The sequence below is a fragment of the Stegodyphus dumicola genome, chromosome X1 (genome assembly GCF_044657685.1).
Source record: "Stegodyphus dumicola isolate Sdum_Otavi_A_Nest chromosome X1, ASM4465768v1".
Lineage (NCBI taxonomy): Eukaryota > Metazoa > Arthropoda > Arachnida > Araneae > Eresidae > Stegodyphus > Stegodyphus dumicola.
Genome location: NC_140780.1, coordinates 226,850,079 through 226,875,938, shown reverse-complemented (window position 1 = coordinate 226,875,938; position 25,860 = coordinate 226,850,079). Strand labels below are relative to the sequence as shown.

At 32.4% G+C, this 25,860-nt stretch overlaps 1 protein-coding gene across 1 annotated transcript; it reads right to left on the bottom strand.

Moving 5' to 3' along the window:
* Nucleotides 1–775: 775 nt before the first annotated feature.
* On the bottom strand, nt 776–22,560 carry LOC118189168 (regucalcin-like). The gene is made up of 5 exons (XM_035359718.2): nt 22,374–22,560; nt 15,160–15,348; nt 7,773–7,970; nt 5,367–5,510; nt 776–1,036 (listed from the first exon to the last, which is right to left on the bottom strand). Exons 1-5 carry the CDS (start codon nt 22,540–22,542, stop codon nt 831–833), a joined length of 906 nt encoding a protein of 301 aa, XP_035215609.2. The 5' UTR covers nt 22,543–22,560; the 3' UTR covers nt 776–830.
* Between the last annotated feature and the right edge of the window lie 3,300 nt (nt 22,561–25,860).

The window sequence follows — 25,860 nt, the reverse complement described above, 5'->3', positions numbered from 1 at the left end:
GTTTTTAAAATTTCAGTTCTTTGATTATGCCTTTCTTTGCGTTGTTTCATTTATAAATACTCTCATTCTAAAATTATTCATTTTTAATAGAAAATAAGCCGTCTAACAAGATGTTTTGTACCTGAGAAAGAAGAGTGTTTCATTTATATACAACTGAAAGTGCTATAGTTCTTGCAATTTAACTTTTGTTCCCAATCTTGTATGTCTGCAAGGACTATAATTTTAGTATGTATTTACAGTATGTATTCCTTTCCTCCCATTAGTACCATGTTTTGAATATGTTTACAAATATTCTGTTCAATTTTGTTTTGGTTGGTCTTGTCAACAGCATATGGAGATGGTTTTAAATGTAATAAAATAAATTTGCAATACTTCCTATAATCCTTTAATCTTACTTTTTATTTCTTTTTTTAGGGAGAGGGGTAAAATTAATTTTTGTTTCATATGTTCGGTTTAGTTATACATTTTTATTTTTTCTTATAAACTACTTTGTTTTTCATAAAATGCTTTTTATTATTAATTATGAATTTAACAGTATCTATGAACTCTAAAGGCAGCTAAGCCAATGTGTTTCATCAATGAGTTGGCGGCTACTCAGGAGGAAGGCGGATAATAAGAAAGTACCTTGATGCTTATCATGAGCATCTAAAAGCTTTGGTTCGATTTATCAACGTAAAAGTACAGTATTATATGTTTTTAAGCTTTCATTGTACTGTTCATTTTTATTGTTGGTATTATAATAATGGACATAAATTGCAAGAAAGTACGAATCGAAGCGCTTTAAAAATGTTTTACTTCTCTTGAATTTTAAGTATTTGATGTTCCAGAACTTAAATGGAAAAGAGACATGCTGGTTGCCCCCGTGTTCCATGGCCTGTAACAGCAAAAACTGCACCTGCTAAAGGCTGACTTTTTTTCTCCTCCTCGGTACTTCCTGTTGAAGCAGTGGTGACATACAAAATGTCAAAATGAGGTCCTCCAAAACATAAAGACGTAACTCTCTTGGCTGGTATGTCAACTTTTTGTAAGATGCTCTCTGCGTGGGAAAAAAAAAAAAAAGAAGAAAAAAATTTTAATGTATTTCACCAATAACTGTTAATTTCACATTTCATTTAATTGAATTATTTTTGTCTTTAGATATTTTATTTCATATTACGTTAGAGAAGGAGCTCAGACCTAAACCGCAAAACTGCCCACAAACGAGTATCGCTCCAAATCTAGTTTTCATCTTAAAAAACTGTATAGCGATACATACAGCCCGTACTGAACGGTGAACACCACTGAACAGAACGGTGGTTCTAGTCTTGTGAAGGCAGCTACTAAAAATTCACTCACAACGTATGGACAGAGTGAATGACCAGCCGCCCCTTCCCCACGTCGAGGGAGAACCCACGGAGGAATTGCTTCTAAATATTTTGTTTAGCATTTAGATATTTTATTTAATAATTTGTTTTATATATTTTGTTTGACAGTTAAATAGCGTTTTTTTTTTGTACATCTTTAAGATTTCAAATATCATTTAATACACCTTCTTTTTTTCTTCCTTCTTCCTTTTTTTTTAAAAATATAATGAATTGATAAAAACTGTACATTGCTTTCAGGAAGTCTCTGTTTCTCAATCATTTAATACTTAATACGGAGAAATACATATACAAACTCTAAGCAACTCATTTGACTATATGTCCTGGTACCAGACGTTACCTATGCTAACCCTCTTGTCGGACATACGAGAATTATATATTTGAAGGTACTCTGAAAATTCGTTCTAGTATTCCAAGTGCAAGTGAGCCTCCATCCCTTATAAGAAAGAAAACTGAGCCCCGCAGCAGTGCTATCCAAGAAATCAAGTTTGAAGATGATAAGCCACGTGCAACATGAAACAATTCCTTTTTATTACTTAGAAATGTCACATATAATTTAAATAGATTTAAAGCAACAAATAAATATAATTTAAAGCAACAAAGACTTTTTGCTCGCAATGTACTTTTCAAGTCTTTTCTGATAGATCGTTTTAATAATTCCAGCTCTGCTTGTAAAAATTATAAAGATTTAGCTTTGTATTATTTGGGATGAGTCAAAACTTTCTGCATTGAGTTTACTGGGATGCATAAAGCATTAGAATAGAATATTTTCATTAAGAATGTATGCCTGTTTAACTTCGATGATTGGTGCTTAAAGGACACTATTGGACAATGTGGGCAAGTGGCTAATATTCACCATAGACACCTGTAACACACACTTCACATTAATTTTTTGGGTCATTTCCCAAATGTTGATATACATTTAGCATATGGAGCTGCCATTGGATATAGAAGAGGTACCGTAAGACAGTGACATAACTGGTCCTGTACGATAGGTTTGTCGAATCACCAAAAAAAAGTTATATATTTACATCAACATATTTTTAAATGGTACATTCCACGTAAAAATAAAGCTACTGTAAAGCTACTATATATTTAAAGATTTGTGTACTAAACTGATTTTGTAATTTTATTTTCATCTAGATGTAATTTTTGCTAATTTTGACTGATTATTATTATATTTAATTATGCAATAAATGCCATTTATAAAATATATCTATTTTAATTATATTTAATATATAATTTCCATTTAAATTACTACTCATATTTGTGTTTGGTTAAAAACGCAGGATTCGAGTGAATTAAATTATTTAGATTACAGCGAAGCACATTACAGCAAACTACCTAAATGCTCTCTTAAAAGACTTTCCAAGGATAACTGGCTTCATTAATGCTACAGAAAGAGAAAGCCAGTGCATCAGGATTCGAACCTGGGTAGAACACTAGTATTCAACGATCTTAGCAACTGTTATGTAGTTAATTAAATTAATTTAAATAATCAAATGTTATCCCAAATTTTATAGATACATTCAACAGTAATTGTTTATTTTAATTGAGGGTTTTAAAGTAGTTTTAAGAGCTTATTTTCTCAGTTAATTATTCATTATAAAATTTAACTTCTGTTAATTAATTTGTTTCTTGAATTTAAACCCAATAGTTTCCTTTATTTTAGAAGGTTAAAAGGGTTATTCTGTTTCTGGCTAGGTTGTCGTTAAGGATGGGAGAAGCTTGAAATTTAGTAAAGAAAAAGGTTTAAAAAAATTTAATTCGCTTGTTCTTGGCGTGGGTGCTGAAAATTCTCACATCTTTTGGGGTGTCCTCTAGAATGTGACATGCTCTACCCTTTAAAACCTGGGTGCAAGCTCGAGAAAACGAAGATTTTTCTACCGATTTTCACGACTATCATATTTGCGCCACTTTTCAGGAACGCACGCAGAAAGAAAAAAAGGAAAATGAGCGTGCTTAAGGTGGAATGTCTTGCCACCGATGTTCCACCATCGAAATTTCTACGATAGAAGCTCAGCTTCTGATTATAACAAATTTAGGAGTCTTCCACCTCGCTTGTGAAGAATCGGATCCACTGTCTTACCACCGATGTTCTACCATCAAAATTTCTACGACAGAAGCTCACCTTCTTATAATAACAAATTTAGAAGTCCTCCGCCTTGTGAAGAATCGGATTCTATTGCCAGATGACAGGTTACGGAGGACGGGGGCGCCTGATGTTTAACAGAGGTAAACAGGCATGTGTCCACGCTCTCCCCTACCTAGAAGCAACAACTCCCTGGAGCCGCAAGAGGCCAGAGTTTATTGAGATATCAAAATAAGTTTGCTCTCGTGGCCAAACGGGAGCGTCTTAAGGATACTTGGTAGACATACGATTTGGCATCTTAATGGTAAGACATACATGCAGCTTAAGCACGCACATTTGAAATACATGACAAATAAATACACACAGAAGTAAACACAGTTCAACACACAATATAAAAAACATAACAGTACGCAATAGAAAGTACACACAATACGACATTAAACAGCATAAAACATATACAAACATTACGTTAAACACATATACAAACATTACGTTAAATACACACATTACATTAAACACATAAAACTTATATAAGAAAACGGAAAACACACGAGAGCACGTGAGAATCAAAACGCACTATGTTTAACATGAATGCACGTAGGAACATTACGTTTACCATGCGGAACAAAATGCAACGCTATACATGGGCAGTAGATATTTACATTGATGTTGATGCTTATTCGTACAGAAAGTTAAATTGTGCGATCCTATTGACAGGTTCCCTGTGTCGGATGAGGTCCACCGAGATTTCCTTGAGTCCAGCCAGAACAGACTTTCCCGAATATCACCCTTGAGAAAAGGGCAGCCTTTTAAGCTTTGTTCGGTAAGCCTCTACAGAACAATACTGATCTTTTATCAGAATAAATTCACTGTTCGTCCCCATGCAATAGATAAGTGCTGGATCGTTCTTCTTTTTTGTGCCCCCCCCCAACTAAATTAATGTAGTTATCTATCTATTAAGTCAGCAACAGATACGATTGTTATTTTGTTTCTCCCAAATGGCAGGCCCAAGTAAGACCGAAAGCGGTGGTCAATTTATTATGGAGGCACATAAAAAGTGGACCAGTGTTGCCTCTTATGAGGGGACGGACAAACACATGTATGCCTTTTCCGGGATTCGAACCCGAGAACTTCGGTATGGCAGTCAGAGTCACTAACCACTTTCCCCTCAGGACGGCTCATTAGAAAAGTTATGTAATTCAAAAATAACAATCAGAAAAATGTATTAAATTTTTTGTTATGCAAATCTTATGAAATCCTTAAATCAAAAATATTCTCCTGGGAGTTTTCACCCGTATTATACGTTAAAAGGTCTAAAAATAAATCGATTTAATTATGATTTATAAGAAATCTGTTTTTCTTATTTGCAGCCACCAATACTCTTGCTAATCAGGGTTGCTATCTAAAGTAATTAACAAGTTTTTTTTTCTATACAACACAACGTAGTGTCCATTTAAATGATGTGTTTCGTAGGTTAACAAGAACCAACACAGAACGTAACTGGGGCTATAAATGCGGGAGATGCATGAAACCGTAGATTGAGGACAATAATTTGTATTCTGCTATTGTCATAAAATTTGCTACTGGAGAAGAATTTACATACATTTTTCTGCAAACGCCTCTGGTTTTCTTTTTATTGAAATTAACGCTAACATTCAGTTGAGCTTCGCTGTCTATCCAACTTAGTTAGATTTATATTAGTGTACAAATTATGCTGTAATTCCTTTTCAATAACTATTTATGTTGTAATTGTAGTCAGTATTAAAATATAGCACCAACTGCAGACTTTTTTGAATTGATGAAGAATTTTAAAATTATTGTATAAATATTTTAGTCTCTTAAATATTATAATAGCATCAAGCATGATCAATACAAAATAATTATGTTATAGTTTATATTTCAATTACACCAACTTTTAATAGGATCCAAGCGTAAAATACAGCCTCCTGCATAACATGCTACCCACAGTTTTCCTTCTATATCTATAGTCATACCATCTGGGACACCCAGGTTTTCGAATTCCTTAGTCTCATAGTCGAAAAGAACTCTTTGGTTGCCTAAAATAAAGCATTTCATTTGAAAGGAAAGTTTATTAAAATAATACAAAAAGAATTAGAAAAAGTATAAGTCCATCATATATTTTATATCTCTATAAACAAGCAATAAAAACAGAGTTAATAAATAAGTATTAATAAATAATAGTAGCATTATAATTGGAAAAAAATTATATAAGAAAAATGGCTAAATTTTACTGTTTTGACCAAACGTATTTGGGAGTTACATAACAGAACTAGAGGAAAAATGTTTTAAAATTAAAAATTATCACTGGCCACAATTTTGGTGAAATTCAGTCCAACTTTATGGGTTGGAACTGAGTTCTAACGGATAAAGATTTAATGTGCTCCAAAGAAATTACAGCCAGAGATAACTTTCAGCTTTTTTTTGCTTGATATGTAAGAACTTAATTTTGAACCTCCTGTTTTGTTTCCTATTGAACTGCACAACTTTAGTTTTTTCAAGTTACAGCAAACTTTCTACATTAGACAAAATGTCACATATTATGTAGTCAGAAATATGGAAAAAATAAAATAAGTATTTCGTGTCCTTGTGTGCTGAAGCGACACTCAAAAGACATGAGGCAGATTCGACCCGTAGCTAATGTCCGTTTTGGTGCAAACGGAAAGACGCAGCAAAAAATTGCAAAATTAGTAAACGTTGTTTACATAAAAAAAACTGAATGATGTAACATTTACACTTTATTTACATTCATTTACAATTAATTATCCATCCGTATAATAAATTAGATAATTTATGTAGTCGCAACAATATGACTTTGGATTTTCTTTTAAATATTAACTAATGGAAATGAAGGTATTTTTACATGGAAGTGAAACATTATATCTTAAATGAAAGAGGAATATTTTATGAATCCAATCATGTACCTCAAAAAAAAATGTTGACTAACTTTAAAATACTATATTTTGTGCATTTTCAATTTGAAAAATTGCCATTTTCTGCATTTTTTGCCCTTAATAATAATGTTTTCGAGAATTTTAATGGCAGAATATTGAATGGTAATTTTTAAAATCACTAAAACTTCCATTTGTGAACAAGCATTGCTTCTAAATTTACGAACACGATACAAAACTGTAAAACTTCCGAATACACCTTTTTCGTCCTCAATTATTTTTAGGCGTGATAATCACAAAGCTAATAATTAGGGAACATTTATTTTCATTTTAAAGCTCTGTACAGTACATGTATTTTTACAAAGCTAAATAAGTCTCACATCAGTGTGAGCCATTTGACTCCATATTTTCTTTCTAATTTTACTGCTATTAATTATTAGCACTGCGTCATACTTCATACAGGCATGAAATACGTGGCGTATTATAAGTGCAGTTGAAAATTATAAGCACAGAACAAAATTGCACAAATTTTAAAACTCCTAAACGCATTATTATCGATATTTTTACATTCTCTGACACGACAGTCATTAAACCAGTGGTTAGAAAATATTTATTTTCATTTTAAAATTGTAATTAAGACTTCCTGGTACTCTAATCGCTAAGCTGTTTACTTAAAGGGCAAACCGATAAAGTTGAAATAAATTATTACAAAACTTCAATCAATTATGATTCTATTTTGTTTTCAATTTTTTTTTTCAATTTTTGTTCAACTCCAAATAAGTTTTACTCCTCATTTTCTGATTTTAAAGGTCAGCAATCTATACTAAAATTTACGGCTAAGCCATACAGTCACACACATTCAAATATCGTAGTACTAAAAATGGTGCGAGGTATGTTTCGGTAAAAGTAAAGCGTTCGCTTACTTCAAAATATCAATATCGAAATATTTTATGTTTCTTAAACGTCGAGATATTTTGGGAACGAAAAAAAATGTGAAGGTACCATTCTGTTTTCGAAATAAAATACAATTTTTGTAGGATAAAAGAGTGTTATTATAGAGAGAAATTCTATAATTTCTGCAATAGCTAAGTTTTGCTGTTATCTCAACAAGAAAGAAGGCTTTAACCAAAGCAAAAGCCTTCGGTTCTCAGTAAAATATGTTTCTGCTCCTTATTTTAATATGATATAAGAGCATATTAGAGTACTATAGGTTTTACAATGTTCTGTTTTATATACTCTTTTTCCACCGAAATTCTCTTGTTGAAGCGCAGTATTTATCGAAAATAAAAAGCCTTTAAAATATTTATAAAAAATAAAACACAATATGAATAAAACATTTACAAAATATTTTTCAAAATTATATCTTCGCTTGCTGTACCCATATATTTTAGTTCTATTCAGCATACTTACTAGCCGTTCCAGATCCCAAATCATAGTCGAAAACGAAAATTTTCTTTCCTTCGGAATCAATATAATACATGGTGTCGTAGTTTAGTGACCATGCAAGTCCATTGGTGAGACTGATATTGTCTGCAAATGGTATGAAATTGTAAGAAGAATCCATTTTATATAAGTGTCCTTGACCTAGTTCTCCTGAAATCATAGAACCTAATAAAAAGTAAAAGATGAAATATTTATTATACAAGCATAGCTTTCATTGCGCAAAATTCTATTTAGCAATAAGTGAGCTTAACGACAACAAATTAAAAAAAAATCAAAATACTTGGATTTTACATCACACATTCTGAAAAGTTGCAAGTTTCATTGCTTGCATGGCAGAAAGAAAACAATACTTGAAATATCAAAATAGGATTTGATTATCTTTTCAAGAATATTCTTTGAAGTTCAAGTTTCAATCATTAACTGTAAGATTCAGTAGCATCTGTTATCGTAGGAAATGCGTCCTTAATTTTCTAAAAACATACCCTGAGCTAATTTCTGTATATATCTGCGATTTGTACCTTTGTGAAAAGTTATTTAAAGATAGCAGATACTTTATAATTAAGATGCTTGATAAATTGTATATTAATTAAGACCAAGTTTTTTTTCTACATTCCGTAGTAGAAATTCAGTTTCCTCCTGTTGTCCTTTTATCTTTTAGATTACATTAATTTACTTTAAATTTGTGTTTCAAATTCACTAAATTTATGTTTTTAAATCAGTTTTCAAGTTTAAATGCTAGACATGTGCAAAGACTCGGGTTTAGAATACTAAGTCCTGTACATCTACGGAAAGCAGGCTACTTTTGCGCTGCTTAAGCTCAGTTCTCGTAACTTTAACATAAAGATAGATATTTATATCTTGACTGTTTCAATTTGAAATTGGAATACGAACTAACATTTCCATTTGAAACACGTAATATGATCTCTCCTGATGCGTTCATCATAGAGCAGTGTTTGTAATATTAAAGGTGTCATGTCTCATAACAGATATAAAATGCTGTTACATTAAATTCTTCCCGTTGCAATAGATTAAATGTGTTGACGGTATTATCATAGATTTATTGTTACAGCTTTGACTTAATTAAAGTTGCTGTTTTAACTTAGAAGATTTTATGATAACATTTTGACTCAGATGTATATTTTCGCAGGCATTTTTTTTTTCAAGTTTTCTTCGTTTTAAATAATGGGGACCCTCAGAAATAATCAACGAAATTTTATACAGTTTTTCTTTGCATAGAATTTCGATTTGCAAAGAAACATTTTCATCTTCTACACAAACTATTTCCGAAAATATTACTTTTTATTTGTGAAAGCATTTACTAAAATTTTCTAGAATTATTAAATTTCTAGTAATTCAAAATAAATTCCATGATCCTACGAAACCAAATCAACGAACAAATTCTGTGTATTACAAATCTTTACATTTTTCCTCGATGAATGGTTTCGGCAAGTTACATACCATGGAAAGCGAACTATAAATAAGAACTCCTTTCTTATCATGAAGTTTTAATTTAAAATGCTGGAATAATATTCCCTATTTTATGTTTTTTTTAAATTATTATTTAAAATTATCATTTATTTTATTATGTACTTCGAAATTAGGCTGCAATACACGTAAAGAGAGGGATGCCCCATGGAGGACGTTTTAAAGGAACTGGCTCGTGTCCACGTTACACATGGAGAAAACAACGAAAACACCCATGCAGCTAGTCCGTTTCCCGGGACAAGAAACCCGGACCGAAATACCTACTCAGTGGCTTTAAACGCTCAGCCGCTCATGGGCCTATTTTTGCCTTAAAATTCTGTTTTTTTACAAAAACGATTTGCGAACAATGTACGATTCTGAGAAGCGATATATGAATTTTTAAGGAAATAAAGTATGGGATTACTTATAATTTCATGAGCCGTGAAAATTTTATAACAAAATATTTCATGAGCAAATGATATCAAATATTGTTTCACTGAAATACAGATTATAAGGTATTTCTCCTCCCTTCTTGGCATGCCTTCGTGGTGTGGTGGTCTGCACGCTGGGCGCGTATTCCAGAGGTCTGTGGTTCGATTCCCGGCGAAGGCGTTGCATATTTTTCATCTTTCTTGCTTCCAAAATACCTAATGTCTCTACAAAATAAAATCATTATATAAGGTATTTCTCCCGCCTTCCTAGCGTGCCTTCGTGGTGTCTGCACCCTGGGCCGGTATTCCAGAGGTCCGTGGTTCGATTCCCGGCGAAGACGGTTGCTCATTTTTCATCTCTCCGGCTTTCTAATGTCTCTACAATTAGACCAAACTATAACATAAGGTCATACGGTTGGAAAGATCCTACAGATAACAAGGAATTGAGACACAAAGAGAGATAAACATGACATCCCCCGACGCAGTAGAAAAGTCTCCCAAGATTAAATCCTCTTCTCTTCCTGTTCATATTATCTACCAAAGATCAAAGATGAATTATTACTAAGCGCCTTTAGATTAAATCTAACTGCCTCTACATCATAAAACTGAAACAGCGAGCCGAATTAGAAAAAAATGCATGACAGATGTTAAGAAAAAATATAAGAGGTAGTCATCCGTGACTTGAGAAAGTTTAAGGAGAGAAAAGAAAACTTTTAAGAATATTAAAAGATTTTAGAAGTTAAAAAGTAATTAGCGAGTTTCGAAATCGCGACATAACAATTACAAGACTACTGCGCTAACCATCATACTAGATTATACAAAAATAGTCTTGATTTTTATAAGGGCTTTTTTCTTAAAAATTCACTAAAGAGAAAGGAAAAAAAAGCGATTGAGATTAATGTGCTGATAGGTCATATGGCCATAAAATTTCAATATAGCAGGTATGATAATCGCGGGGAAGTAGACGTGGCAGAATTGAATCTGCGGGAATAGATTTGAATTAGATGGTGAACAGATTAATAATAATGCGTGATGTTTTGTTTAAGATGAATGAAAGAGTTGTAGTTGATTTTGATAGCATCGCAGGCGAAATCTTAAGCATTTATGGTGTTGAATTTATAGCTCCATGAACGTAGTCCAACATAATATTATTTAGCATTGCTTGATTGAAATACGCTTTCTTTCTTGTTTGTATTAGTTGATTAAGGTAAAACACGCGGTGAAGGCTATCTTTATAGACGGAAACTTCATTGAGGATTTTCAAAAGGAAACTAGCTCCCATTACAATGGAGAAATACATATTCATATAACATTGGGAAAAATATAGTAACGCTCATTCGGACAGTCAGTTCGTTAGCATTCTAATTCGGGAAGAACTCTCAGTGATCTTATCCATTCCGGCACTAGTAGGCCAAGATATTCTCGTAAATCACAATGGTAGTGAGTCGGAAACTGTCTTTTTGAAATCTCTATATATATATTTATCGCGTGTTCATCCAGCTGTGACATGAGTTAACTTTCCTGTATGTCTAAATAAATCCTCTTATTGATGTATAGATGTCTGTCATATCAGTAAAGATGGGCACGTTGAACGTTTATGAAATACTATATAAAAATAACTTATTGTTTCCGTTGCAGTGTAACAGAATTTAGTATTATAAGATATTTTTTCTCTCCTTTCTGCATGCCTTCGCAGTATAAAGATAGCGAATTCGGTGTATATTCGAGAGGTCCAAGTTCGAGTCCCGACGAGAGCACTGCACATTTTTCATGTCTCCTGCTTCCAAAAAAACTGAATCAGCGCGTATTCGAGAGGTCCGTGGTTAGAGTCCCGGGGAGGGCATCGCTCATTTTTCACTTCTTCTGCTTCGAAATAACTTATTGTATCTACAACTATGATCATAGATTTGCAAAAAAGAAATATGATATGGGATGTATCAATATTGAACTTCCACGAGTAATTTTAACTTCAGAATTACCTATAGCTTGTAGACCATATAGAGCATCTCCTAAAGATAATACTGAAATTAAGAAACAAGCAGACGAATTGTTAAATGCAAGTATAATTAAACCTTCATTCAGTCCTTATGCTGCCCCTGTAACTTTAGTGTCCAAAAGAGATGAAAATGCAAGAAAGATGCGTTAATTTCTAGACCCATTTTAACTTTATTTAATCCGGAATATCCATGTCATGTTATTTGTAGATGCATCTATAGAAGCTGTTGGTGCAGGTTTGAAACAAGAGCACCCAGATGGTAATTTACACCCAGTTGCTTTCCATTCTAGAAAATTAAGGTCTTACGAGAAAAATTATACAATTACTGAACTAGAGTGCTTAGCCATTGTTGATGCCATTTACTGTACATACTGACCATTCTGTCCTAGTTTTGCTTAAGAACATTAAACATCCCACAGGTAGATTACATAGATGGTCATTAAAATTATATCCATGTATGTCTTTGATATAAAATATAAGAAAAGTTCTACCCATATTGAAGCTGATATATTAACTAAAAATCCTATTTGTCAACATTTGAGATTGTAATTATCATTAGAAGAAATTAAGGAGCATTAAAATTTAGATAATGAGTATAATCCTAGGTATAAGAAAATTAATGATGTGTTAACTATAACTGTGTGTTAGCTGTAAAATATATTTTATCAAAAGAAATATTTCACAGTTCTGGAATTTTCCGCAAAAATATTCGTACAGCTTTTACAATATCATAGAATACAATTATCAGTTACACTTCAAACTACTAAGGACGTTAAACACAAATCAATGCAAAGAGCATTTGAAGAGCGAAGCTAACACGGAGATATTTCAGCACTCCAAATGATGCTGAACTAACTATTCAGAAACTGATACTCTCTGCGATCTTATATAATTTTGTCCCGGCCGTCGAGAAATCTCTAGTACTTTCTGCATCTTGAAATTGCTGGAAGGCATATGAAGGCGGGATATGGTTGCAGCTAATATAGGAACAAATTACAGCTATTCAATTACAGTATCCATTACAGTTACACAGGGATTGTACCAAAATGTCGCTAAGTTTGGCAACTTTTGACGATTTCTCACCAAATTTGGCGACAAAATTTAATCGCCAAAACCGTTGCCAGCTGGGCGATATCTCGCCAAACTAACGGGATAGCCATTTGCTCAATGTTAAATAGACTTGCTTCTGCTTTTTTATTTTAACGGCAGAGCATCGTTTCTCTCAAACTTCTCACGTTTCTCTCAAACTTTCTCATGATACAGAAAAATGCAACAGTTTCACATAAAATTTGACTTAACTTATTTATACATATACAAAATTCGTAACAATATCATTTCAAAAGACAAAAGCATTGTTTATCTTCCAGCAGTTACAAAAAGGTAGTTTTTCATTTAGATTTTACAATGGCAAAAATAAATTCTAAACTCGTAAATGGAATTTGGTATGAATTAGCTACCTTATGAATGCTCATCTGCATTGAATCGGCTAAATTTGAAAAGTAATAGATGCACAAACGTAGCTCTAATATATAATCTATTTGTTACTTACAAGGTACTAAATATGCGAAAGTGAGGATATGATATGGCTATTATCATACATGCAATTCTTAGAAACTTGACTCTGATCTTTGATAACTTGTCTAAATAATAATAATAATAATAATAATAAAACTGGAAACCCACAACATCTAGCAATTTGAAATTTTGCTGGTGTGTAGCATATGCTCCCTGTCCAAGTGGGGAAAAAAAAAAAAAATATGGGCGATACAAAAATTGCTAAAATGGGAGTTTGAAAATCTGATCGAAAAGAAATCGGAGCTTATAAGCTACACACAGTGGAATAGCTTATGATATTAAGAGTGTGATCTTAATGTGTGCAAGGTAGGTATCAACAATTTCCTTTCTGGTGCATTGCTTTATCTCCGCAATGGATCTGCTAGAGGTCCAGAGTTTGCTGCTCAGTGTAGCAATTCACTTTTTATTGTTCATTCAACTATTAATTACTTTTTAAATCACTCTTAGACTGTTAATATTATGCATGATAAGAAATTATTATAACTGAAATTGTTGATTTCTCGAAGGACAGTAAGCTATGAAAGTATGTTGAAGAAAGGCATGAAAATATATCTTGTTGTTGCTATCTTGTCCATGAATTTCACGGAAGAATGGTTGCCAGAGCCTCAAGGAAGTTGGACTTCTATTTCCACACCAGGTTTGAAAGAAAGCATCCGGGGGGGGGGTGCGAGGTTCTACCATCTTCTTCCTTACCACCAATTCATACGAATGGACTTTCGGCTCGCCATATATTTAAAATGCTCCCACGCATCAAAGGCACTATACATTTACAAACATACATGCCTTCTCCTGGATTCGAATACGGGACCTTCGGGCCACTATACCGTCTGGGTGGCATGCAGATGTGTTTCAGTCTTAAAATTTTCTTTTCGGCGTCATGTCAACGTTACTTCAGAGCAGTCATTTGTTACTTTTTGTTGAATGAATTTAAAATGCTTATATTTAAAGATAAAAACGTATATTAATGTCAAAATAATCAAATACCAAAGTGATCTTTAAAGCTTCTTTCGAATCAGTCTAAAACACTGCTTTTACGACCGTTGCAATTGGAAGCTAGAATATTATTAAGTCGTAAAAATAACTAGCCGGCTACTAAGTCTTAGAACTAATACTACTAAATCGTAGACCTACGCTTGGCCGCCCAACCGGTACAGTGGTGAGCGTCGCTGACGGCCGTGCCGAACGGCCCGGTTTCGAATCCCGGAGAAGGAATGGACGCTTGTAAATGTATAGTGTCAGTGCGGCATGGCGGCACTCTAAATATGCAGCGAGCTGAAAGGTCTTTTGTGTGGTTTGGTGGAAGGGAAGAGGGGTGGGAGACCTTCAGACCCGTCCTTCCGCGGTGCTCTCCATCAAAATTGAGGGAGGGGCGGAACTGAGCTAAATCACACTATCACCTGAATGGTGTTCAAGACTGTTGCCAACGGCAGGCGCAATCTAGCGCTCCTTGCCAAGAGGAATTTCGTGGGCTTGAGTTGACTGCGTCAGACAAGACAGCATAAACAACAGCAACAGAACTACGTTGCCTACTAAGTAGTTGTGTTTAGCAGCAGAATCCTTGATATTTCTCACTTTTCTGAGTATTTTAAAGATCGTAATTTACAACGGAGAGTTTCCCAGACCATGCGAAATTTAAACGAGGCATGTGTTTCCAGTTCTGGTGGTTCTGTTTCACTCAGCTACCAAATTGTTTAACAGAGTGAGCCCGCTGCCACCGTATTTGTTAGTGGTTGAACTAGCGAAGACGTATGTTTAGGCTGGATACCCTTATAAATCTTTATAACATTTCTGCGTTTAGGAATTTTACAACTTGCAAATAAAAGTATCACTGATTTCGCTTAGATTTATCATTTTTGATAGCCTGAAAAGTCATAGTCCTATGACTTACCTGTCCACAACCGGCCTTTTGCATCGCATTTGCCATCATTGAAACGAGACTTAGGTCTATCTGGTTCGACAGTTCCTAAAACTTCGGATTCTCCAGTTGCAAAATTTAGTTTCCTTACTTGCTTCGTCACAGTGATCAACAAGTTAGAAGGATCAGACTGATAAGGTATTACGAACGTGGTAATTCCATCTGAAGAACAATAAAAAAATAATGCATTAATTGTATATACTTACTGTCGCATATAAATTTTAAATGACATTACTCTCAATTACACAGTGACACAATTAGTAGTTTAAAAATGCATTTAAACTACTTGATAGTCCCAACATTACTTTATTTTTTTGACGAATAATTTCTTGGACGTACCTTAAGACGTTTGGTTTTCATAATACTATGGGTGCTATAAGTGCCCCACAAGTTATACGCGAAACACATCTTTAAACAATAGATGACAGTAAGAAAGCGACGAGACCGGTGTTAGGTGAGCAAGAGACGGGAAAGAACGTAATTGCGTGTTCAGCAGCTGGGGCATTTATAAATTTGGCTCCTTTTGTAAAAAGCTAATATATTCAAAAAAGTTTCATAAATTTTATAGAAATAGTAATAAATATTGATAGTCATTTAAATTAACAAAAAAAAAAAAAAAAAAAAAACAGCTTCGACATTCAAAGTATTCCAGGTTATGATTGCGGGGCTAGCATGGCTGGAGTGCACAAAGGTGTGGAAGCAGTTATTTAGCAAAAAATGACTAATTCTAAATACATTTCTTGTTCGCCTAATCGTTTAAATTCAGCATGCAAAACTGCCGCTTTTAATTCAAGCTTGTAGATGTTTTTCGGAGCCGTGCGGAGTATCTATAATTTTTTGTATCTTCACAGATTGGATCGGAGGCACTTACATCCGTTATACATATATTGAATGTCGATACGTTGTTCATGACAAAAATTTTTAGAATTTAGGGAAAGCACTGAGATCAAAAATTTAGGGGCGGCAAAACTTTGGAACTTAGCAAGGTGCTTAGTAGCAGAATTTAGGACCCGCAGAGACTTCATTAAGCTGTGAGATATCTAGCGCCGGCCCTCGATAAGCTTTAGGTATATGTGGGAATTTATTTTTTCATGACTCAGATAAACTTTGAAAGCATGTGCAAGAAATAGACGTAAGCATAATTAAACTAAACTAATACAGTTCAGGCTTAATTGTCTCAGTGGACGACAGAAGTAAGACAAAAGTAAGCTGAACTTGTCTTTCGCCGCCAAACTCATGACACATATCAGTGCTTAAATTGCTCCTCAGTTTTAAGATAAATTACAATTTTAGCCGGAGCGCACCCTAAATAAGATGAGCTCCGGTACTTCTTTTTATAAAACTGAACCACAATTTGAACGGGAACAAAATTTAGAATTCCTAACGTTTTAGTTTAACAATAAGCAGGCCTTGCAATACTTTATTTCCCTAGAAATACGAACTCAAGAGAACATGAGACGTTCAAGTAAAGTCCCCTCACTCACATGCGGAAACCTTTACCTTTAAGAAGGGCAATAAATTTGGGGGAGTTTGTTTAGAAACGCGTAAATTTCTCGTTATGCCATCGTATCTAGTGTATTGTTATCGATGCTTACAGTTAGTGATCCTCGCAGGTAGGAAAATTTGTGTTCTTAAATGTGCGTTACGTGACAGCGAGTACAATAAGAGTGAAATGCTGAGATAAACTGCTCAAGCACATCCTATACATCGTCTTCCCACAGTATCCACTAATGGGGAGGGAAAGCGTAACCAGAAACTTTACATTCATCCTTAGGAGTCAGATTCAGGACTCATTTTACCCCTGACATACATCTGCTTGATGGCTATAATTATATCAGCAGAGAGCTGCGGCCAAAGAGAACGCTCTCTCTCACCAAGATTCCCCTCATTTTTTGTTTCCACCCACTCCTACCCTCATTCTGCTTCGCTCTGGAATTTTCATCAACTATACTTTGAGTATTTTTAATTTTTATGATGATAAAAGAACTTCCCCTCCTATGATCAGAGCTTACATTGGGCCGGCGCCTACCGGATATCGGCTCCGGTGTTTCTTAGTTTTTGTAATAAATCATAATTCTAGCCGGAACGCACCGGAGTCCTGAATAAGAAGGCTGCGGCACTTCTTTTATGTAACTGAATAAAAATTTCAGTAGAAATTTTATCTCGAAAGTTTTATTTTAACAATAAAATTATATTAAAAATCGCTTATTAAATTTCAATTTATCTCTTTACATTTTATTTAAATTTAATTATTTAATTACTTCAATCTTTATTTCAATAAATAATAATTAATTATCTAATAATTATCTATTAAATTACAATTAATCAATTATCTAATAATTATGAATTAAAATATAATTAAATATATATAATAATTATCGATTAAATTATAATTAATTAATTACACAATAATTATTGATTAAATAATATAATAGCTATTAATTTGATAATAATTAACTATTTAATTGTAACATTATTAATGAGTTTAATAGTCATTTTATTTATTTAGTTACTCTTGTTCCTCTTTGCTGACGGTCTTCCAAAGGGCTCCGGAACTTCTAATCTTAGAAATTAAGCCCTGATACATAGCTAGTAATGTATAGCGGACGCTATTGAGCTAGGATAAAATTATACTTTACTGATTCTAAGGAATTTTAGTTCATACAGCAAATTGCACTGTTTTTTTAACTTTTTGATTTGATCTATCTTATTATTTTTTGCGGGGTGTTATTATTACAGCAATTTTATGAAATTAAAATCTGAACTTTCTGTTAAAAAGAGTTTGTAATTCTAGAGCTGCAACAGGATCTACAAAGCGAAAGCATGTTTCGATGTCCATTAAAAAAAATGTGGAATTGCTGCAAAATAATGGCAGAAAACACAAAGCAACTTAAACCACTTACACTGAAAGAAATATTTAACAAAGTAAATAAATAAATATTAAGCTTTTTTTTTGTAAATTTTGATGCCCTTTAGATCATAAATGCTTCATTATTTCATAAATCACAATTTCATATATTTAATTTTCTAATTTCTACATACCATCTTACTATATTTAAAAATACTGGTCTAATATCCGGAAAATTTCCAAATCCGGGATCGTCGAAGTCCCGACGAGTCCAGATCTCTGACTTTGTATATCCGTCTCAAAATTATGCGTGGAGTATGGCATAAGAAAACAGAGAAACGAACTTTTTGAATTTTTTGTGGATTCTGACACCCCATTCGCAATGAATAACAGAAAAATTATTCTTTTATGCTAAAAGTGACAATCATGACAAAGTGATGATTGAAATTGAATGGGTCAGACAACGCCGTAGCGAGGGCGTGCCATTGACGGTTTTAATGCTAATGGCTCAAGCCAAAATATTTCATGGAGAAATGAACTTAAAGACTTAGTGCACATATTCGACAAGTTGGTTAACCAAATTTAAAAGTTGCCATGGTATGAGGGAGTTAAAAATTTCAGGTGAAACTGCTAAACTATTTGCATATGAATTCATTTAACTCACTAACAGTGACAAGTTATCTCCAGAACAAATTTACAGCGCTGATGAAACTGGTATTTTCTGGCAATATGTTCGGCGAAATACCTTGGCAACCTCTACAGAAAAGGCTCCAACTGCTGTCAAGGATTCCAAAGCGAGACTAACAATTTTAGCATCCGCTAATGCTCCAGGAACGCACAAGTGTAAACTTTTAGTAATCGTAAAAAATACACGACCTCGAGCATTTAGAGGAGTAAAGATTTTCTATATTATATGTTGTGCAAATAAAAGAGCATATATGACACAAGCGTTAATGAATGATTGGTTTGAAAATCATTTTATATGCGAGGCTCGGCAGCATTTGAATTCGATTGGTTTACCTGATGATTCAGGAATTGTCTTGATTGTAGATAGCCATACGGCTCATACTTCACTTAGTGAAAGATAATGTATCCGTATTATTCTTTCCTCCAAACTGTATATCCATCATTCAGCCTATGGATATCGGAATAGTCCGCTTACTGAAATGCAAATATAAAGTACAATTTTAAAGTTCATGTTAAAGTTCTTGAATAATGGCAAGTATTTAAGAATTTTTGAAATTTTTAGCATAAAGTTTGCTGTGTGGACCATCGCAAGATCGTGGGAGGATGTGTCTCCAGATACTTTAAAAAGTGCTTGCCATAATTTAGGACCAGCTACCACATTTCATGGTGAGGATGATGCAGATGATAGCCGTGAATTTGAAGGTTTTCGGATATCGTAAACTAAAGAGGAAATTTTACAAATTAATGCATTTTGCAAAGAAATGTGGAGGAGCGGTAATAAATGAAGATGATAATGCCCCAGTCATTAATCAGTTAACGGACAGCGAAATCTGTGGTATGGTTCTAGATCCAGAAAATACCATTACCGATAGTGAAGAAAGTGACAGAGAGGTTACTGAAAACGAAAAAATTTCGATTGACAAATTAAATTGGAATTCTCGACGCAGTAATTACAAAACCTGAATAAGGCAACTTTGAAACTGAACAAGAAATTATATCTGTCTATAGAATTAAAGAGAAAATATTGGCAGAAAACACAAAGCAACTTAAACCACTTACACTGAAAGAAATATTTAACAAAGTAAATAAATAAATATTAAGCTTTTTTTTTGTAAATTTTGATGCCCTTTAGATCATAAATGCTTCATTATTTCATAAATCACAATTTCATATATTTAATTTTCTAATTTCTACATACCATCTTACTATATTTAAAAATACTGGTCTAATATCCGGAAAATTTCCAAATCCGGGATCGTCGAAGTCCCGACGAGTCCAGATCTCTGACTTTGTATACTTTATAAAAAAGTATCATTTAACAAGAAAGAAAAAAAGATTCGTATCATTTATCATTTCTCTATCTCTGTATAGTATGTGCATTGTATCCACCAAATAAATAAATAAATAAAAATAAAAAATAAAATTACCCGACTTTTATTTTCTCAACCTTTGGTTGTAGACATATACTTCCAGTTAAAAAATGTTTTAAATGAAACAAAGATGATCAGTTCAATGTTTTAAATGAAGCAAACATACTTTATAACTGAAAGAAATAGACTTTGTAAAAATTGCGAAAATTAACTTTTCAAACGTTTTTCTGGTTTCTGTGCTTATATTTAGGAACAATTTAAAAATAAAACACAAATTTGAGTCTCGTATTAAAAAATAGATTGTGATGTTTAATTTCAAAATATGTGATTTTTGACTTCAGTTTGCAATGGGGAGCCGGTTAAATGAATTAAGAATTATTAGAGGTTGAATTTTTTCCGCTTTAATTCCATTCAATAATATTATTTTACGATTTACTAGTGTCTTTAATTTGTAATTTTATTACATTTGGTATGCCGTAAGAATTTTCACAGAAATAATTTGTAAGTTTCCAAGGTCTAAAAATACGCTATTAATGCTCTCATGAAGTTTTATTTCTTTAAAACTTTAATCTGGTAATCGAACAAAAAATTCATTACAGCCATGTCGAGAGTGCAAGTGAATGTGGCACTAGTTTAAACTTTGAAAGAAAATGCGAATGCACAAAACTGAAATTTAATAAATTAAATACAAATGTGTGGGGAATAGTAAAAAGAACTTGAAATGCGCGTTGGGTGTTGAAATAGAACAGCGTGGATCTGGATTCCATGTATACCCTTTGCCTAGAACGAGTAATATTTAGCTGTTAGTTGTTGTAAGAATGCATATAAGAATCGGAATTCGAACCTATTCCTAGTATTAAGACGTCTGGCTGATATAAGCACTTCAGTGATAAGTAAAGCTTTGGTTGGCAAGACAATTAGAAAAGGAAGAAAAATTATTAACAATTAGAAAGGGAAGACGTCTGACTGATATAAGCACTTCACTGATAAGTAAAGCTTTGGTGCTGAATCAGTTCAATAACTGTTTTAAAGGTGTTATTTAACTTTAATCAATGTCGAAACTGTACGGACAGTTTTAGTGACTGAAATTTCGACACCTTAAGAATCCCCTTCCCCGTTTTTGTGTGAATAAAAATTTATGTGTAAAAATTGCTTATGTAATATTTACAAATAATAAAATATGTATGAAAAAGTTTTTAAATTACATGGTTTAGTTAAAGAAAGAGTTAAAGTTTAATACCAAAAGAAAGGGAAAAAAAAAAAAAAAAAAAAAGGAGGAAAAATGCAAGAACGAAAAAAAGAAACGAAAAGAAAAAGAAAACTGAACTATTACAATATTTTGGTCATTCGATTAAAGAAAAAGGTCCTAGGGTGACTAACAATCAGGGATATTAAAAACCGCCTAACAGAAATTTGATTTGAATATAATCTCTATTATGATTGCCATTTCTATGCTACCATTGTACGTTCCTTAAAATTCTGCTAATATCCAAATGAAGTACTTTTATGGGCGCCCCACAGTTTTGTTTTTAGTTACATATATGACGAAGATCATTATGATTGCTAAAAAAATTATTTTTTACTTTTCAGCGACTTTAACTAGAATGATGAAAGTTATTTGCATATATATTTTATTTCAGATTTTTTCAAGCACAAAAACCCATTTTAATATTTCCATGTGAAAATATTGGGCTTGTGGGAAAGGAAAAAAAATGTTTATTGAAACAGTTACTTTTTTCTTAGTGAGAAAAATAGTAGTCTAATTCAGTAATCAATTATATTTTACATGCATTTGAGATTTGACCTCAATATAGATTTCAATTCCTTACAAGGGCATTAAAATGTTTAGGTTGGGTTCCCTACAAATTTATTCATCCTAATTCTTGCAGATTTTTACTCAGAATTTTTCGTATCTTAAAACTTAGTGTAACACCTATATCACATTTTGATTTAAAACAATGTAAATTTATAACGCAAAATTATATAATATTACAGTAGGAACAACAGCAAGTGTTGTTAAATACATTTCTATAATTTTCATTTCAGAAATAAAGTGCTACGCTTAATAATAAACTGTCCATACGAGGGAAGCGCGCCTAAAACGCTCCTTCTAAGCCATGACGATATTTTCAAGCTCAAGGCCATTACAGCATTTTCCTCGTATCCAAGACATTTACAAAGCGTCCAATGTAAGGTGCAATTTACAACTTTCATTCTAAACGAAGCAAGATAATGAATTTAAAATATATAGGAGCAAAAAAAAAAAAAAAAAAAGTGCAAACCCAAATGTACAGATTCCGTAACACCAGTCGCCGGATCCAGTCGGCACACATCACCGACGAAAGCATCAACATAGTATAACCGCTGGGTATTGACATCCCAGTGGGGTCCTTCCCCTAAGTCGCATAATCTCTGTGAAACGGGTCTCACTTCCATGACTAGCATTGGCATGTGTGCTCGCACAACTAACGATCTCTCTTCTCTTAAAGAGGCGAAGGGCACGTCACGTGATTGCAACCACTGATAACCGTTTCGCGATCTCCGGTATTTTTCAATACATCTATTTCGTTATAATTTCATAAGATCCGAAAAGAAATAGGTGCTTGCAAAATATGAGATATTCCTCTTTCAGAACATGCATTAGATATTTCCTGTTAGAGGTGAACGAACGCAAAACTTTAGCTTTATATATTTGGAGTATTTTACGCATAAGATTAACATATATTTAAAAAAAAAGTCTGATAGCTCAGGTAACTTGTTTTAACTTTTTTTTTTTTTTTTTTGTTAAAGTTTTTATTGAAAGTTTATTTCCTAATTTTATGGTTACGCATAGCAAAAAAGGAGCTTTAAAGCTCAGTTTAAACTTAATATGAAGTAGAAAAGTTTTTAAGTTTATTTTTTATTCATCGAATTAAAACTTATTAAAAGTATTAAAGTATGCGAAATTTCTGTGTAAAGAAATAAAACATTATTCAACAAGTGATTTATTTTGGTACCTGTTTTAATTTGTAAAACGTAAAAACTTAATAATTTTATTAATCGAATATGTTCGCGTTTAAATAGAAAGCTCAGGCTAATCTGTGAGAATGAATAGAGATTTTATTTTCTGCGAGTTACTGTGAGATTTTATTTTCTGTGAGTCTCATACCTAAGTCGCAATTGTATTTTTAAATACCAAATTAAAACTGATGGGAAGTAAAAGGAATGGAGTTGAAAAGCCAGAAATGAATAGACAAAAAACATTACATAAAAGTATTTATTTACATTAAGTTCAAAATAATTATATCAAATCCGAATTTATGTGCAGTCATCAGAGATTAATTTATAAAATTAGAAGTGTCGAAACCCTGTGGAATGAATGCCGTCAGTAAGGGCAAATAAAACTAAATAAAATACAGCATTAAATTATGAATAATTTGAAATTAAGTAAAGTGGAAAGAGGTAAGAAATTAATAAATTTTGTTTCATAAATTAATTTCAGTGTTTGACACTGAAAATAACACTAAATAAATTTCAATCACTAAATAAATGTCAAACACTAAATAAATTTCAGTCAATAAATGTCAAACACTAAATAAATTTCAGTGTTTGAATAAAGCTACTTAATTTGATTACTATTATCATTAAATTAATTAATAATATCGTTCAAAAATATTCAACCTGTTTCTAGTTTTGCGTTTTTCATATATATTTTTTTAAATTTTATTTCCTTGTATTCTCGGATTTTACTTTTTTATATTGCACTCATAGCATAAAAAGTGTGCATATTTTTAAAAATATTATTGCTTTCTATAATATACTAACTAATTTTAATGTATTTTTTCCTTGTATTTATTTAATATCATTTGTTTACTATATGATATTGCTTTATATTGTTAGACGGTTAATTATAAATTTTGTTAATAATTTTTTGTAATCAATGGGATCTTCATTATGCTGATTAACTGCCGGTGCATATTCGGCTATCGAGTCCTATTCGACCCCTTGATCATCACTGACCCGCTTTAAAATTTCATCGACACCCAGGGATTAAGGGTCAATACCGACTCGGTTGGGAGACCCTGCTCTATGCGTTTCTTAAATTTTACGAATCTATCCGTTCCGAATACGAAAAGCTAAAAGATTCTCGAATCTCTGAACCCTTCATATAAGAGTAAAAAAAAACAATGGCCCGGGGGTGGAATCCCATATCTATTAATAAAATTTTTTAATTAAAGCAAAACTTGAGATCTGCGATTAATAAAAGAACAAATTTACAGATCTGTTGAAAACATGTCTGTATTTAATAAGAAGATGCAAATGAATTCGGAAAGGATTTAGTGTTCCATGTTTAATTTCATCTATATTAACTCTTGAAATAAACCTTCCACTCTACTACCAAATCTTTTCCTTTTAATGGGAAAATTATGAGATACATTCCGCAAGAGAAGAGGAAAAATGTGGTCACGTGTTCTAATAACAGCAACATCCGCATGTGTTGTGTTTACAATGGAGTCGATAGCAGATATTCCGCTGAAAGTAATTGATTTTTCGAATTTAGAAATTTATGACGATTGCCAGAAATTAAAAAATACGCTTGGAAATGACTTTCCTTGATGTCAACAAGAAGAGTCTTTTGTTATTTAAGGAAAACTATATGAACAATATTCGTTTCAAAGTAATGCCGTATAGCACGGTACTTATAACAAGCTGTGTGAAGGCCGAAATTATGAAATATCTGTGCAATTTTCTGAAGAAAACGAGGTAAGATTTATAAATTTTTCTTATGCATGATGCTTACCAGTATTAATAATGTTTTCATTAAGAATGTTAAGTGTACATCAGTTAATTGAAAACTATTCCCGAGACCTTGAATAACGCTTTCCAAACTTTTAAATTTAAGTGTAATAATAGTATATTCATAGTTCATGAATAGTTGTTCTAAATTACTGAAATGGCCGAATTCGTGAAAGATCTGTTTATCTGCAAGAACATAAATACAAAGCCAATTTTCTCTTATTAATATTATTTAGTGTCATAGAATATTTCATGCAGCTAAAATTTTATTAATTTCATCGGGATGTGTTTTAATATTTTAGCTGTTGTAATTCGTTTCTAATGACTACACATAAATATCGAAAAGTTAATTTTTTTAATACCTTCCATTGTAGATATTAAGGATACCAACAGCTGTAATATTAGAAGCATCCGTAATACTGAAACATTTTGATATAAAAGGTTGCTTTTATAAGAATTTATACTTATTTTTATGGATACATTTATACTTATTTTTATAAGAATTTATACTTATTTTTATGGGAGAATTTATACTTATTTTTATATTAAATGTTTATGGGAGATCGCTGAGTTTTTTTAGTTTAAATATTAAATTAGCAGTCCTTGAAAATCAGTGGTTGTGTCAGTCCATAGTTTGAGATAACATGTGCATTAGAATTACACTAGTCTATTTCCTATGGTAGATCTCTTCAATAAATACACTTGAAAATCTGTTTGAGCTACATGATTTTAAAATAAAAAATTCTGCGCATAAATTATGTCACTTACAAGATTAAAAATAACTTCAAATTTATTTTTTGAATATTTAAAATCTATACAGATAGTACTTTATTATTATTTATTATTATAAAATGAAGAAAAATGTATTATGAAAAATTATTAGTTTCACAACTAGTACTGTAGTGAACTCAGTTACAAAAATCTATATTTTTCTTTTTGACATTTATATTATAGTATACAAAATGTGTTATAGTATACAAAATTTGTTTGCAG